Genomic DNA, 14,822 nt, shown 5'->3' on the forward strand with positions numbered 1-14,822 from the left:
AAAGTGCCTAGATTTGTGTTCAAATACCAAATCAGTAAAACACTATTTAGTAAGAAAAACTTTCTAATCTTTTAAATCACTTTAATTAGAATAAAGTCCAAGTACTAATTCCTAATTTTCATTAAATGTTTTTCATAACAAAATATTAAGCATAAAGTCTAACACTGATGAAGTTTTGATGAAGTGTTTGTGACAATAAAGTGTAAAACATGGAGATGTTTTTTTATGTAAAACAATAAATAATGAAAAACAAAAAAATATATATAAAATGCAAGTGTTTCATCTATTATTGACAATACAATACATTGTAGTTTTTGCTTCATTTATTATTTAGACTTGAAGAATAAAGTCAAGTCTTTATCAAGTTGTTTTGATGATGATGTTTGAAGAAAATGATATTTAATTTGTATTTCTTGTTATAGCTTTTTTAGTGCATGTGTATGTTAATCTTGCCCACAAGGTAATTACAAAAAAATTTAATGTGCAACTTAATCTGAAATTATAAAATGAAAGGTTAAAATACATTGGTCGTTACACTTAAAAAAATCAGTCTCTAAAAAATCAGTCTTTAAATTTATTTGCGATTGAAATAGGATCCAACAAAGGTAGTAATAATGAAAAATCTAGTTGCAAACAATTTAACAATAAAAATTTATGAGAAATTCGATTGCTAAGGTAAATGAAAATAACAACCTAGTTTTTCGATTGCAAGTTGACTTAAATAAATAATAAAAAATAAAAAAAAATTATGGCGACCAAACTGAAAACTACTATTATTATTATTAATGTTAAAATTGTTTGAACGAAGTTCATGGATCCGTGTAGATATAAAACTTATAACCACTACAATAGAAAATCTTTTTAATCATATTATAACTATTGATTATCATGATTATTACTATGATTATTATAATAACAATTAATAATAATAATAAGTATTAGTTTTATTATTATTATTATTATTGTTAATAATAATATTATTAATGTTAATATTAATCAAAATAATAATAATAAACAATAATAGTAATAATGATATATAATAATAATGATAATATTTATAGTAATAATAATAATATCAATAATAATAATGATAATAATTATAATTATATTTATAATATAAGTATAATTATAGTGATAATTATAAATATAATTATAATAATAGTAATAATAATTAATAGTAATAATAATAATGATGATGATGGCATGATTGAAAAATGCATGTGGTGTAGTGGTTTGGGTATCTTCATGCTTTATTATCTTTTTTGGGTTCCATGCCTATGTGTTTATATATAAATTTTATGATTTTATTGTAGGTAATTTAGCTTTTATATGTGCGAGTTTATTATTATAAGTAATTATTCGAATTTAAAAAACGAGTTTTTTAAAATTATATACATACATAAAAAAAATTAAAAGGGTAAAATTTTAAAAAAAAATGTGTAGAACAAGAGGTGTGTCCTTTTATAATTATTTTTATCATAATAATAATTATTTTAATTAATTATCTAACAAATAATTACAATATTAATAATTATAATTAAAACAATAATAAAAATAATTATAATTCAGTCACTAAATTTAGTTGTTAATTTATAACGATGAAATCAAATTAGTCATTAATTTGTAAATTAGTCAATAATTTTATAATCATTTATTTATATTTAACTATTAAAATAAATTATTCGTTAATTTGTAGTTATGTAATGATGAAATAAATTAATCATTAATTTATAATAATTTAGCAATTGAAGTAAAAATCAACAACTCATTTATAATGATTTATTTATGCGTAACGATTAAACTCAAATTGTACTAATTTATAGTTTTTTAGCTATTAAAACCAAACCTTATTTTGGTCACAAATTCTAATAAATCGTTATTTCGATCAAAATTGACGTTTAACCTATTTCAATTACTAAAGTGGATCACGAAGTAACTTTTTTTAGTGACTTGAAGTAAAATATTATTAAATTTTAGTTTTAAAAACGTTTTAACTGAAGTTATGATTAATTACTAGAGTAATAGTATACTCAATATGTGTTTGAAAAAGAATAAAGTATTTTCTACTGGTGTATGGAACTTTTAAATACGTGTATTGGCATATTATTTTAAGTTATATAAGATTAAAATATATATTATCTTGGAAGGGGTTTTGACATTTGGCACTATTCAAGTCAAGTGAGTTAATCCAATAATCTAATTCAACAATATATTTTTTTTAATTTTTTTTTTTGCAATTTGTATACATTACGTCCAAAAGTTAAACTCCTTCTAGACAAAATCTTTTTGAAATTGACATTGTATTGTCTTCTTTGTTAGGTGGAAGTTGACAAGTGTTAACAATTTTATGATATGTAAGAAGATTAAGGTGGAACGGGTTACTAGTATTTACACCTAGAATATATTAAAACTGGTTTTGCCACCGGATTTAGATAATAGGACTATGTGTTTCTTATGGGCTTACGTAATATTCTCCGTGTTGCATGTGGTGTTTGTATTTTTTTTCAACAACTTTTGTTAATTAGTGTGCAAGACTAAATCAACATTTCTTAATTTTATTTGTTGACACTACACTATTTTTTTATGTTAAACAATATCTAAAAATGTTGTCAAAAAGTAGAAAAAATATTGTCTTAACTTTAGATAACGTTTTCGCAATGTTTTTTTTTTTTAGTGTGAAATATTTTGAGTCAAAGAGAAATAAACCTTACTACGTGAACAACAATAAAAAATTGTTGCTTATATCTATTTTAGACAATAATTTTTTACCTATGAGGTGTAAGCGTGACCTAAAGTGAAAAATGGTGTAGTGTGAGTTAGACAGTTTGTGTTACACTGTATAGGTTAGACGATATGCATCTAGTGTTGTATTAGACGGTTTGTGTGTTAAACCATCAATGTTTACTTAGTGTTGGAAGTGATGGAAAAAATGCACGCGGAAGCAATACACACAATCACAAATCAACTGCAGAAAAATAAACAACACAAGATTTAACGTGGTTCAATCGCCAACTGCAATCTACATCCACACGGGCAACTATTATGTTTACATTATATCATGTTGCACACCAATTACAAGTACAATGATCTCTTTAAATATAGATAAATAGAGATAATAAAGGGACACCATGATTAAGCCCACTCACTAAAATATGGTGTCTACTCAGCCCAACCCAATTGGTCCTGACTTCATACCCAACAATCTCTCACTTGAAGTCACGGAACAATGTTCACTTGCGCTTCAACTGTGTACATGGTGTCTTGTCAGCCCAACCCAATTGATCTTGACTTCATACCCAACAAAAACTTCTTAATTTTATTTTTTGATACTACCCTTTTTTTATATTAAACAATACCTAAAAATATTGTCTAGTAGGAAAAAATTGTCTTAGAAAATATTTTAGCAACGTTTTTTTAGGTGTGAAATATTTTGAATCAAAGAGAAATAAACCTTATTATGTGAACAACAATAAAAAAAAATCGTTGTTAATATCTATTTTAGACAACACTTTTTTTACCGATTGACGTGTCAGCGTGACCTAAAGTGAAAATTGTGTAGTGTTAGTTAAACAGTTTGTGTTACACTGTATAGGTTAGACGATATGCATCTAGAGTTGTATTAGACGGTTTGTGTGTTAAACGATCAACGTTTACTTAGTGTTGGAAGTTTTGCATAGGGTTAGACGATTTACATAAGGTTAGACAGTCAACTTCTACTTAATGTTAGACGGTCTAAACATGGTTAGACGATCAATGCCTACACAGTGTTAAATGGTCTACTTTGGGCTAAGCGATCAGAGTGAACTCATTGTTAGATGATCAACGTCTTCTTTTGGAATATACAATTTTTTTCTTGACTTTCATATATATTGTCTTGCAATGCTTTTGTACTAATCAATAATATGTTTTGTCTTTTTTTTTCTTTCTTCTTTCTTCTCTTGCCTTCGTTGTTTCTATCATGGTATCAATAGCAAATGATGTTTTCTTCTAGGGAAAGCTTTATTGTGCCATCTCTTAAAATTCGTTCTTGATTCTTTCCTTTCTTTTTTCTATTTTCTTTTCCATGGTATAAGACATTCAAACTCCTTTAGTTTAGAGTTTTCCTAGCGAGAGTACAACTAATATTCCGATCTTGCTTGTTTTTTATGGTAGTAATTATCATTCTTAGAATCGATCTATGGAGACTGTTATAAGCGTAAAAAATAAGCTTGAATTCGTGGACGTGACTATGTCTAAACCTGAGAAAAATGATTAGATGTATCAGACTTGGTGAAGGTGTAACAAGATGATTGTTTCTTGGATTCTACGTTTTGTTTATTTTGTTTATGAGCAAATATGCTAGATTGTTTTATGGAAGCACCTAAAGATTGATATTAGAATTGGATTACAAAAAGAAAGAATTAAAAAAATAAAGAATGATTAACTTTTTCTTAATGGTGCATAAGAACCAATTTTTTTTCTAGCCCAATCTGTTTGGCCCAAATTAAAAGCTGCCATTCTGCTTTTTGCACCTTCAAAATTACTGCACCAAAATTCTTCAATTAGAATTGTGCAGCCCAAGTAATACTGCAACACGGTTTTGTCTCAAAAAAAAATATCTGTTGCTCCACATTAATTCCCAGCACTGTGACGTTTTCTCTTATATTTCACGTGTTGAAGGTCTCTTCCAATTTTCACAATCAATTCACCACACCATTTGCAGCCCCACCATTCACCTCAATTTACCAATTTTCACAACTTAGAACGCTATTCTCATGAACTCACAAATGAAACAGTGCATTAAAATAACATGAGCCCACCGAATTCCAAATTCCAGCACTTACTATTGAATTTTCGCACTGTTCTTTCTGGCCGTCTTGGTTTCGTTAGGTGGTTTAGGATTTACTTGACTTAGATGTTTGGATGAAGTGATGTGAAGGAGAGTTTCTGAACCATGAATGAGTTAGTTTTTTTTTTCTTTTTTTTTCTCATAAGCGAGGATTATGAAAGAGTGTATATATGTACACTCATCCAAAGTTACTGTAATACCCTTATTTCTTTAGGTGTGTGCATGTGAGAAGTTCTTACATTTGTTGAAGGTTATGAGGTTGAGGAAGAGGAAGAAGAAAGCATAAAAAAACACTCCAAGTAAGTGAAATAAATTTGCTTTGTCTTTAAACAAAATTGATCTTTAAGCATATCAATGAAGGGAGAATCGATTTTCATAATTCTTACAAAGAAGAGAGAATCGTTTTTCATAACGGTTATAACGAAGGGAGAATCGGTTTTGTTGTGTGTAATTGTTGATTTCCAAGAAAGTTATTGTGAAACAAGAATCGGTTTTCCGGGTGGAATCAATTTTCATATTCATTCTTAATTAATAATAATTAATCTTAATTAATAATAAATAACTTTAATTCATAATATTAATAATAATAATTATTATTATTAATCTTATTATATATACACACTATATTCCATTATATAATATAATATTATATAATAAAAATAAAATATTTTTCAAAAATGTTAAAAGAATATAAATAAAATTATTAAACATTACATAATAATAAAATAAAATTATAATAAAAAACCTTATATAAAATAAAAAAATGTATACAATAATTATTATTATTTTCATAAATTATTATAAAATTATTACTATTATTTAAATTTAATGCAAAATTATTTTAAATTTATTTTTTAAAATTATGAATATTTCAATAATTTATTTCTATGTAACAATTTTCAATTTTTACATATATTCATTATTTTCCATCTAAAAATTATTACAATTATGAATATTATCAGTTTATTTTTTAATTGAAACTAAAATCTAAAAGAAAATACCTCATACTTCATTATTCAAATATTTTAAAATATAATGGTAAATTTGTAAATTTACATTTTACACCTTTAAAAAAAATTATAATTCTCCCCAAACCATCACATCACTCACAAATTTCAATAAATCATCCTCACAAATTCACTCTAACATCCTTCAATCCAAATAACCTCACATATCCTCAGACATCCTCTCACATCTGCACACATCCACTCTCTCAAATCTCTTCCTTAATCCAAACACATCTTAGGTGAGTGAATTCACGTGTTTACCGAATTTGCCTCATTCACTGCTCTAGAATTTTGCACCAGGCACCAAACTAGAAACCAATGTCAATTTCATAAAGTTCTTGTAGTAAATAAAGCTTTCAAACATTTACAATGTTGATTTCCTGAGACGTGGTGATCACTGTTCATAAAGACTTATCTGCAATGTATTGTGCAAGTCTCTTAGGATACAACAAAAACTTCTCGAAAAATTCTAAGGATCAAAACTAGCAAGTAAACTCATCTAGAGTAAGAACCCAAAAATCTAAAAAAAAAAAAAATATTAAGTAAAAGAAAAGAATAAAGGAGTGAAGAGAAAGAGAGGAAGAGGTGAGGCGTGAGTGAGATGTCATTTTCGGAGTAAAGGGAGACGATATTTATAGATGGAGAAAACCAAAGTTGTCCCATCTTCAAAACCTAGTTTAGTGGCACCGCTCCATGGGCTTGACTGATAAAATTGGAGTGACCGCTGGAGAAGGAAGAAAACCTGCGAAAAAAGCTCATAGTTAGTGATCGAGACTTTTGGAACGTCTTACAACCTTCCCCAACGTTCTTCATCAAAATGGGAACCACCTGCAAAAAGAAGGGAAGTTGTGCGTCAACTACAACTTTGTCCCTTCTGATTCTCCTTCAACTTCCGCAGACATGGAGTTAGGGTTCGTAACCCTCTTTTGCAATACTCAGCTCACAACAATTATGCTACACATCCAAGTCTAGTGCACCAAGACTCACTGCTACACATCCAAGTCTAGTGCACCAAGACTCACTGCAGTTAAAATACAAACATGCACCAAAGTAGTTCAAAAAACTAATGCCAATTATACTTTTAATCCACCAAATTTCACAAAATTGGATTCCACTCTCCAATTTGAATCCAATGAACTACACTGCCACTTACGAATTCAAAAATGATTAAAGAGATATGAAATTTGCACTAAAACCACTTAGAATTTTTCAAAGAGCACCAAAAATTGAAATTGAAATAGCTTCTTCAATTCAACAACATAAACACTTCACAATTTGAACTCTTTCTCTATTTCTCAGCTACCACAACTGGTACTACACTATGTAATCAATGTACATTCACAAAGTGGAATTCAAGTTTTCATCAAATGTAAACTTTTAACAAATTCTTAGCAAACTTTGAAAGAACAATAATTTCAAATTCGTTACCGTGCAATCGACATTAACAAAGATAAATACTCAATTACGATGTTCAGTTGACCACGACAATACTCAATTTTTACTAGAAAGTGAATAAAAACTTGGACAAAGTTAAAGGTAAAATCCTTGTATTATATATTCAAAAGGCGGGACCCATAACTTGAGTCCAGGGAAAATAAAAGAAAAGGACAACCAAAAGATCAAAGCCCAGACGCCTCCTCTTCCTCTTCCTTCTCCTTGTCAGCCTCATCCACGACACTATCTTATTGTCAATCACATCTTTGGTGATGTCATATCGAGCATCTTCGATCGAGGTGCTGTAGAAGAAAGTCACTTGTCAGATAGTTTGGTTGAAATCTTCCTTGTTAACGTCCATGAGAAAGGATTGATAGTTAATTAACTCCTCTAGAACCAACTTTTTCTCTGCAGCCAGCTCTTCTTGAGAATAACTCACTTAGTATGACTTTGCTCTAAGTCCTCCAACTCCACTTGCAAAACTGAGATATGCGATAACTTAGGTAATACCATATTTATGATTATACACATTAATTAGAACCCATCAATAATAGAGTCCATTATAATTGTATAAATATGCACAACAGATAAAACAAAGGTACGTTGTTATTATTATAGCATTAACAATCAGTAGCAAGTACTCTCTTAACTCCTTACAAGTACATAAAAGTTGTTATCATGAAGCATCGATCAGATTTGAGGACATATTTTTCTTAAGAGGGATGATATAATGGAGAACCATTCAACTACCACATATTTGACTTAGAGATTGAAGAAGATGAAACATCATAGAAAAAGACTCCACACTTTAAAAAAAAATATTAAAATTCTCTTCACTTTTTCTTACTTTGGATATATTATATAAGATATAAATAAGAGTACAATATTTTATACAGGGTTAGAAATATTACATGTTGATTATTCTAAGAGAAATGTTACTAGTGACAAAACAAGAACAATTCATACTATTCTTCCTTAAATTATTAGACTTAGGTATTGTCCTAGTGTACCTCGAAGAGATAATTACTCCACTATCACATTAGACACAATTAGCTTATATATTATTTTTACTCATTGGATCTTTAATATGAAAATTGTGAAATTGCTTTAGTTGGAGAGAGAAAAATAAAGAAAAACATAACATACAGTCTAAAGACAATAGTTTGTGGATTCGTATGGACCCTTCGTGATGATATATTAGTACATGTATGGGACAGTTAAAACTTTGGCACTATTTAAGTTTTGTACCACTTTCACTTTTCATTCATGATTGGTTGAGGAAACTTGATTATTTCCCCTAGAAATAGATTCTCCTAATTAAGCATTAAAAAAATGATTCTCCCAACTAAAATGACATGACACGTGTAGGTGAGAACATAATTTGGGTCATATCAATTAATTTGGAACATTAATTGTATTTTCTTTTCACCGATAGAGTAGCTTTTGAGTTATGACTACGTGCATAATCATTCATGAAAAATAGTTTCACTTTTCTTCTCTCCATGAAGAAAAAAACAGGGCATGGACTTTATTTGTTGAAGATCGCTATCTATCTCAAATTCCAAACACTAATTAATATGTTAAATATGTTTTTTTTTTCTACATATGCTAATTTGACTTTAGTCTTTTATTTAAACTTTATATATCATGAATGAATGGATAGTAAGAAAATTATTAAAAAAATGTCATTATCAATTTAGGTGACAGAAATTTTCAAATTAATATTAAAAAATTGTTTTTTTAAAATTCATTTAAATAATTTTTTTATTATAAATACTCAAAAGATATAAAATTTGTACTAAGATAAATAAACAATTTCACATTAAACAAGACAAAAATATATATATATTTAACTTAATTATGATGATTTTCATTTTCACTTACTTATGGGTTAAAATTGATGATTTTATATTCCCATTTTAACTTTCCAAGCAAATTGAAATTTTTTATTGGTACACGTTACCCCATTAACGACAAATTTGTTTGCTTTCTTCTCCAAGATGTTTTGGAAGCAAAGATGCCTCGATACATCGAAGTGAACAAGTTTATGGCAAATGAATTGGAAAATAAACAAATGGGGCTTGACTTCTATGCCTTAAGTCTTTGAAAACTTCAAAGTTTTCAAAATTCAGACATCCAAACACGTCTTTGGTAGTCGTCAATAATAACGCACTTGTATCAATCATGAAAAGGGGAAAAGGAAACTACTCAACGTTTAAGCTCAAGAAAACGGAACCAATTTTCTTAAACAAATATTTCTTTGATTATTCAATGAAAAAGGAAATAAAATGGAGAATGATGTGAGACTTAGTAACATGTGAACCTTCCAAACGTGTCCTTAAGTCCACTAGGGACGCGTAGTTTTAACACTATATATACCCCTTTAGTTCCTTTCCAAAATCATTGTGCCCATTCCTTCATTTTTTTTCACACACAATAACCCATTTTTCTCACAAGAAAAACAACCTCAGAATTTGCCAAAACTACACCCACCACTTCCAACCATGTCTTTCTCTAACAAATTGCCTTTGTTCCTTCTACTTTCTTCCCTCTTCATCCATGCTTCTCTAGGTGAGTTCATCAACACATCATGATATATACTTTTCATGCCTTGTTATTTTTTCTTAATCTTAAGTCTCCTCATTAAATGTGATTCATAGTAAGATAAGACTTTATATTAGTTGTTATTCTAAAACATTTTTCAAAATAAGTATAAAGAAAGAGAATTGTATACTAGAACAAGGTTGTTGACCTGATAAAACATGTTTATGTTTTTGTTTTTGCAAGTGTTTTTTCTAACATGGCTGAAATTTATGAATTGGCAGGTGAGATAGTATGTGAGGATCTTCCAAAGGAAGTGTGTGCATTTTCGGTGGCTTCATCAGGGAAGAGGTGTTTGTTGGAGACGGAGAAGGCGGCGGACGGCGGCGTGGAGTACCAGTGCCGGACATCGGAAGTGGTGGTGGAAAGGATGGGAGAGTACATAGAGACAGACCAGTGTGTGGAGGCATGTGGGGTTGATAGAAACTCTGTTGGTATTTCATCTGATGCCTTCTTTGAGCCTCAATTCACTGCCAAACTCTGCTCTTCACAATGTTACCAAAAGTGCTTCAACATTGTTGACCTTTTCTTCAACTTGGCTGCTGGAGAGGGTAAGAATTCTTCATTCCTCACTCTGATAATTACCACCATCATTACAACATACTTTTTCTTAAGAAAATTGTGGATGTCAAGCAATTATTATTCTAATTAACATAATCATCAATATTTCGACTTATTGTTAGATCAATCACCGATTCCTGTATATGAGATATTATATATAGTTTTGCATTGTTTAAGAATCGATGTTAATGACAGTTTAAATACAATTCTTTCCCTTAACTCATCAAAAATATCTTTTAAAGTAAAAACCGTGACCAACGACATTTAAAATTGACATTGGTGATTGATTTAGAAATACTATCTCGGACTTTTTAACTTGGGTGCATAATAGACCCATTATATAGTCATGGTCACCATTAGGTAACAAACCGTGTGAATAACTTTTCCTTGGTAGAACTTTTTCTATGTGTAAGTTTAACTAACAAGAACAGTGATGTCTCTTCTGAAAGACTTTCTCTGCGTGTGGTTGTGATTGTGTTTTCTTAACTAATACAATAACGGCACCTCAACAAAGAGAAAAAAAAAATTATGGTGGTTATCTTTTCGTAAACATAGGGCAATTCTCATTCCTATTATTCTGCTTTTGTCCTTTGCTTTCACCATTCACCATCAAAACCTTAGCATACCAAATACCCTACAAGCCTAGAACATTTTAACTTCAAATCTCATCAAGGTATATTTTTCTCATAAAACAAAGAAACATTTAAAATAAAATAAAAACCCTGGCTTGTTCCTGTCGCAAAATATTGCTATTTTCAATTAAGATTTGACTTTCATAACAATAAGTTTCTTCTAGGTCACATCAACAATAACTTTATTATCGGTTAACCGTGTTAAAAATTGTTTATGACAAAACTATATTCAATAAACTCTTCTATATGAAAACATAAATTTGCACACCAAAACTAAATTATATTAAATTTATTTATTTATTTGTATAAATATATATTAACTAAGCATGGTTTGATGTTATGCAGGGGTATTTTTGCCAGAACTTTGCGAGAGGCAGAAGACAAATCCTCGTCGTGCCATGGTTGAGCTCGTGAGCTCTGGAGCTGCACCTGGACCTGTTTCTGACGTTTCAGAGGACCTTGTGGCAGCACCTGCTCCTTCTCCTCTGTAATTTTTTTCCACTTTCCTTGTCAGAGATGGTGTCAATTGGAAGAGCCATTATTATTAATATTATTATTAATTAATAGTGTGTTACTATGTTAGAAGAGGAACATGGGTTCATTTTTATGGGTTGTGTTACGGTTTATTGTAATAATCATGAGTGAGTGAGTTGGGCATGGTTGTGGTTCATTTGGTTTCCAACATTCTTAAATTTTGGAATTGGTTTTGTTTTTGCTCTTTGCCACTATATTCGTTTCAGAGCTATTAATAATGATGTCTCAAATCAATGGGCTTAAATCTGCAGAGTATTCATGGTGTTTCTCCTTACACCCCCAACAAATGAATTCCTTCACCACATCATTTTTGGAAAAGACTATTTTACCCTTTTAAAAAATGACTTCCAAATTATTCTTTTAGAATATTTCCTGAACATACTTCTTGGAACACATTTTTTGAATTTTAGATTTACTATTCTGAAAATTAAAAAAATGTGTTCTAAAAAACTATTTTGGAATGGATTTTACCTTCTGAATTTTCTATTCCAAAAACACATTTTACTTATAAAATCCCTATTTCAAAAACATATTTTTCTTATGGAATTTTTATTCCAGAATCATAAAAAATTATCAGGATAATTCTGGTATTGTAAAGGATGTAGGGGTGCAGGAAAAAAAATGTAGGAGTGCAGGAAGAAATACCTTCATATAATTATAAGCTTCATACTTCACTGATGATGAGGTTATTGAATTAACTTATTTTTTCATGTTAAACTGAAACTTTAATAAACACTTGAGAAAGGCCTGACTTCTTGAGTAAAAAAATAAAATACATGTGTGATAGATGAAAAATGGATTGTAATATTCAATTTTTAACATATTATTAATTAAGTTAAAATGTATTGAAATATAACTTCTAAAGTGGTGTATAAATATGGGTTTATAAGCAGTGACTATTATCACATTAATTATATCAAACATAAACTTTCAGGTGAATATATAATAACTATATAGCTAACTACAACATTGTTAAATTATTTTCTTTAAAGAGAAGTAAGAATAATTTTTTTGTTGTTGTTAGGGTAAAAACACCAACTATCTACTGTAAATATGGAATTCAAGGGAATTAAAAGGAAAGTGATGATTAAAAAAAGTTAAAGATTGAAGAAATATATTGCAAGACAAGTTATTAATCATAATCATTGTATTGGGACATCTTACAAAAGTAAATGTATTAATTCCAAATGTATTCTTGTGTTCTAAGTGATTACTACATTCTATTTATAATGTGACAAGTGGTTAACGTAATCTTAAAAATAATAAAACAATACAATAACTTTCATTAACTTTCAACATTGTGCCTCTATATTTTTCGTCTTCTTTACTCTAAACTAATTTTTGTTTTCATAGTTCGAATTTTATATCTAAATACTTAAAATAAAAAAACTATTAATTATTATTAATATTATTTTTATACAAATATCAACATTCCTCAAAATAATTGATCTTAGGCTTTATATGACTAATTAGGCTTTATATGACATTTTCTTATGCTTGGGTGGTTTTATATTTGGCTAACTTGTCTTCTAGAAGACTGGAATTAAGGAAAGAAGCCATTAATAATAAACTTGGGACTTCCAATTTTAAGAGAAATATTGAATTAGATTCTAGAATGAGTTAGTAGGAAGAGAAACATATTTGACCACCTTACCAAATTGGAATTGACCTTTCTTCCTATTGGAATTTGACCAACACATCTGACTTTTAGAATCACAATTCCACCATCTCCTAACGGTTAATAGGAAAGAATATGAAAGAATCATGTACATAATTCGAAATTCAGTTCTGGATTAAAATAATATTTTGGATTAAAAAATTTGTAATAGAATATTATGTTTCGTATTAGGTAATTTGGAATGTTTTTTTCAGATCTGTAGTTAAGTTTTGTATTATGTAATTCAGAAGGAAAACACAAAATTTAAAGGTTATGGATTAATTAATCTGTACATATATCGGATCCGAAATGAACCAAAATTCACACTTTCGAATTGCATAATTCGGTATTAAATGAATGATGAATTACTTAATCCAGAAGTCATTTTATAACTTAAAATATGCCTTACGGATTACCTAATCCGAAATTCATTTATTCTCTTAAAATATGACTTACATATTACACAATCTGTAGGCCATTTTTAAGTTGGCAAATGCCTTACAGATTACCCAATCTGAAAGTTATTTTTGTAGTTATTAAATGAGTTATGGATTACACAATCCGAAAGAGAAATTGAATGTTGTTTTTATTTTACATAATTGTGTGAATTTATGAAAATTAGAATAAAATGAAAATTTATGTTTTATTAATGAAGGTGTAAGTATGGACATGGAGGTTGGATTGATTACAAAAAGATCCAATGAAGTAGAAATGATATGTAACATGGAAGAATTAATGAATTTTGTGCATCAACATGAATTAGTTGAAGGGGACTATGGCACCCATTTTACAACAAATGAGCTGAATAAAATTTCATTTTATTCATGTTTATTGCATTATAATTTGAAGAAGTGATTTTGTAATATTGTTATAATAACTTTATGTAGGTGTTTCCTTCATGAGAAAACTTACTTGAATGGGTCCATAGGGTTGGTTATGGACTTGGTTTTATTATTGTCATTATTAGGTTAGACATAACAAATGGAAAGTAAGGGAGAAAGACATATGTCTTGTCAGGCTATAAAAGGGGAGGTAGTTATAGAAAGTACATGAGACTGATAGAAAGCATGCCTAAAACAAATAAAATGTATGAGAAGTAAATGAAATTGATAGAAGGCATGCCACATGTTTGGAAAAACAAAATTCACAATTTTTCATATACCAACAAAATACAAAAGACATGCAATGCAAGAATTTTAGAAAAAAAATCTTTACAATACGCAATGTGTCTTATTGTTCAACACAAGTGAAAGGTAAGGATGTGCAACATATCCCTTTGTGCTCCTACCAAGGTTCATCCTAAAATCTCAAGTTCCAAGGGAGCATATGCACTTTCACAAGGATTAGCTCTTAAGTCTTAAAAGTTTTGAGGCTACCAGAGCTAAGTCTCATTTTACTGCATTTTTCACAACAATTGAGAATCAACTTGATGTGAAAGCACAAATGAAGATAATAGACTCTAGTTGGGGTTCTCACAATAGCCAAAGAGAAAGTACATCCCGATGACATTGCTACATAACCCCTATAATTATAAACTTACTCAAACTCAAGTATAGGGTCTCACTCAT

The 14,822-nt window shown here is 29.1% G+C and overlaps 1 protein-coding gene across 1 annotated transcript; it reads left to right on the top strand.

Moving 5' to 3' along the window:
* Nucleotides 1–9,663: 9,663 nt before the first annotated feature.
* LOC137818227 (PAR1 protein) lies at nt 9,664–11,775 on the top strand. The gene is made up of 3 exons (XM_068621516.2): nt 9,664–9,840; nt 10,095–10,421; nt 11,409–11,775. The coding sequence occupies exons 1-3, from the start codon at nt 9,774–9,776 to the stop codon at nt 11,552–11,554; spliced, it is 540 nt and encodes a 179-aa protein (XP_068477617.2). The 5' UTR covers nt 9,664–9,773; the 3' UTR covers nt 11,555–11,775.
* Nucleotides 11,776–14,822: the final 3,047 nt, after the last annotated feature.

This window comes from Phaseolus vulgaris, chromosome 10 (assembly GCF_051622355.1).
Source record: "Phaseolus vulgaris cultivar YP4 chromosome 10, ASM5162235v1, whole genome shotgun sequence".
Lineage (NCBI taxonomy): Eukaryota > Viridiplantae > Streptophyta > Magnoliopsida > Fabales > Fabaceae > Phaseolus > Phaseolus vulgaris.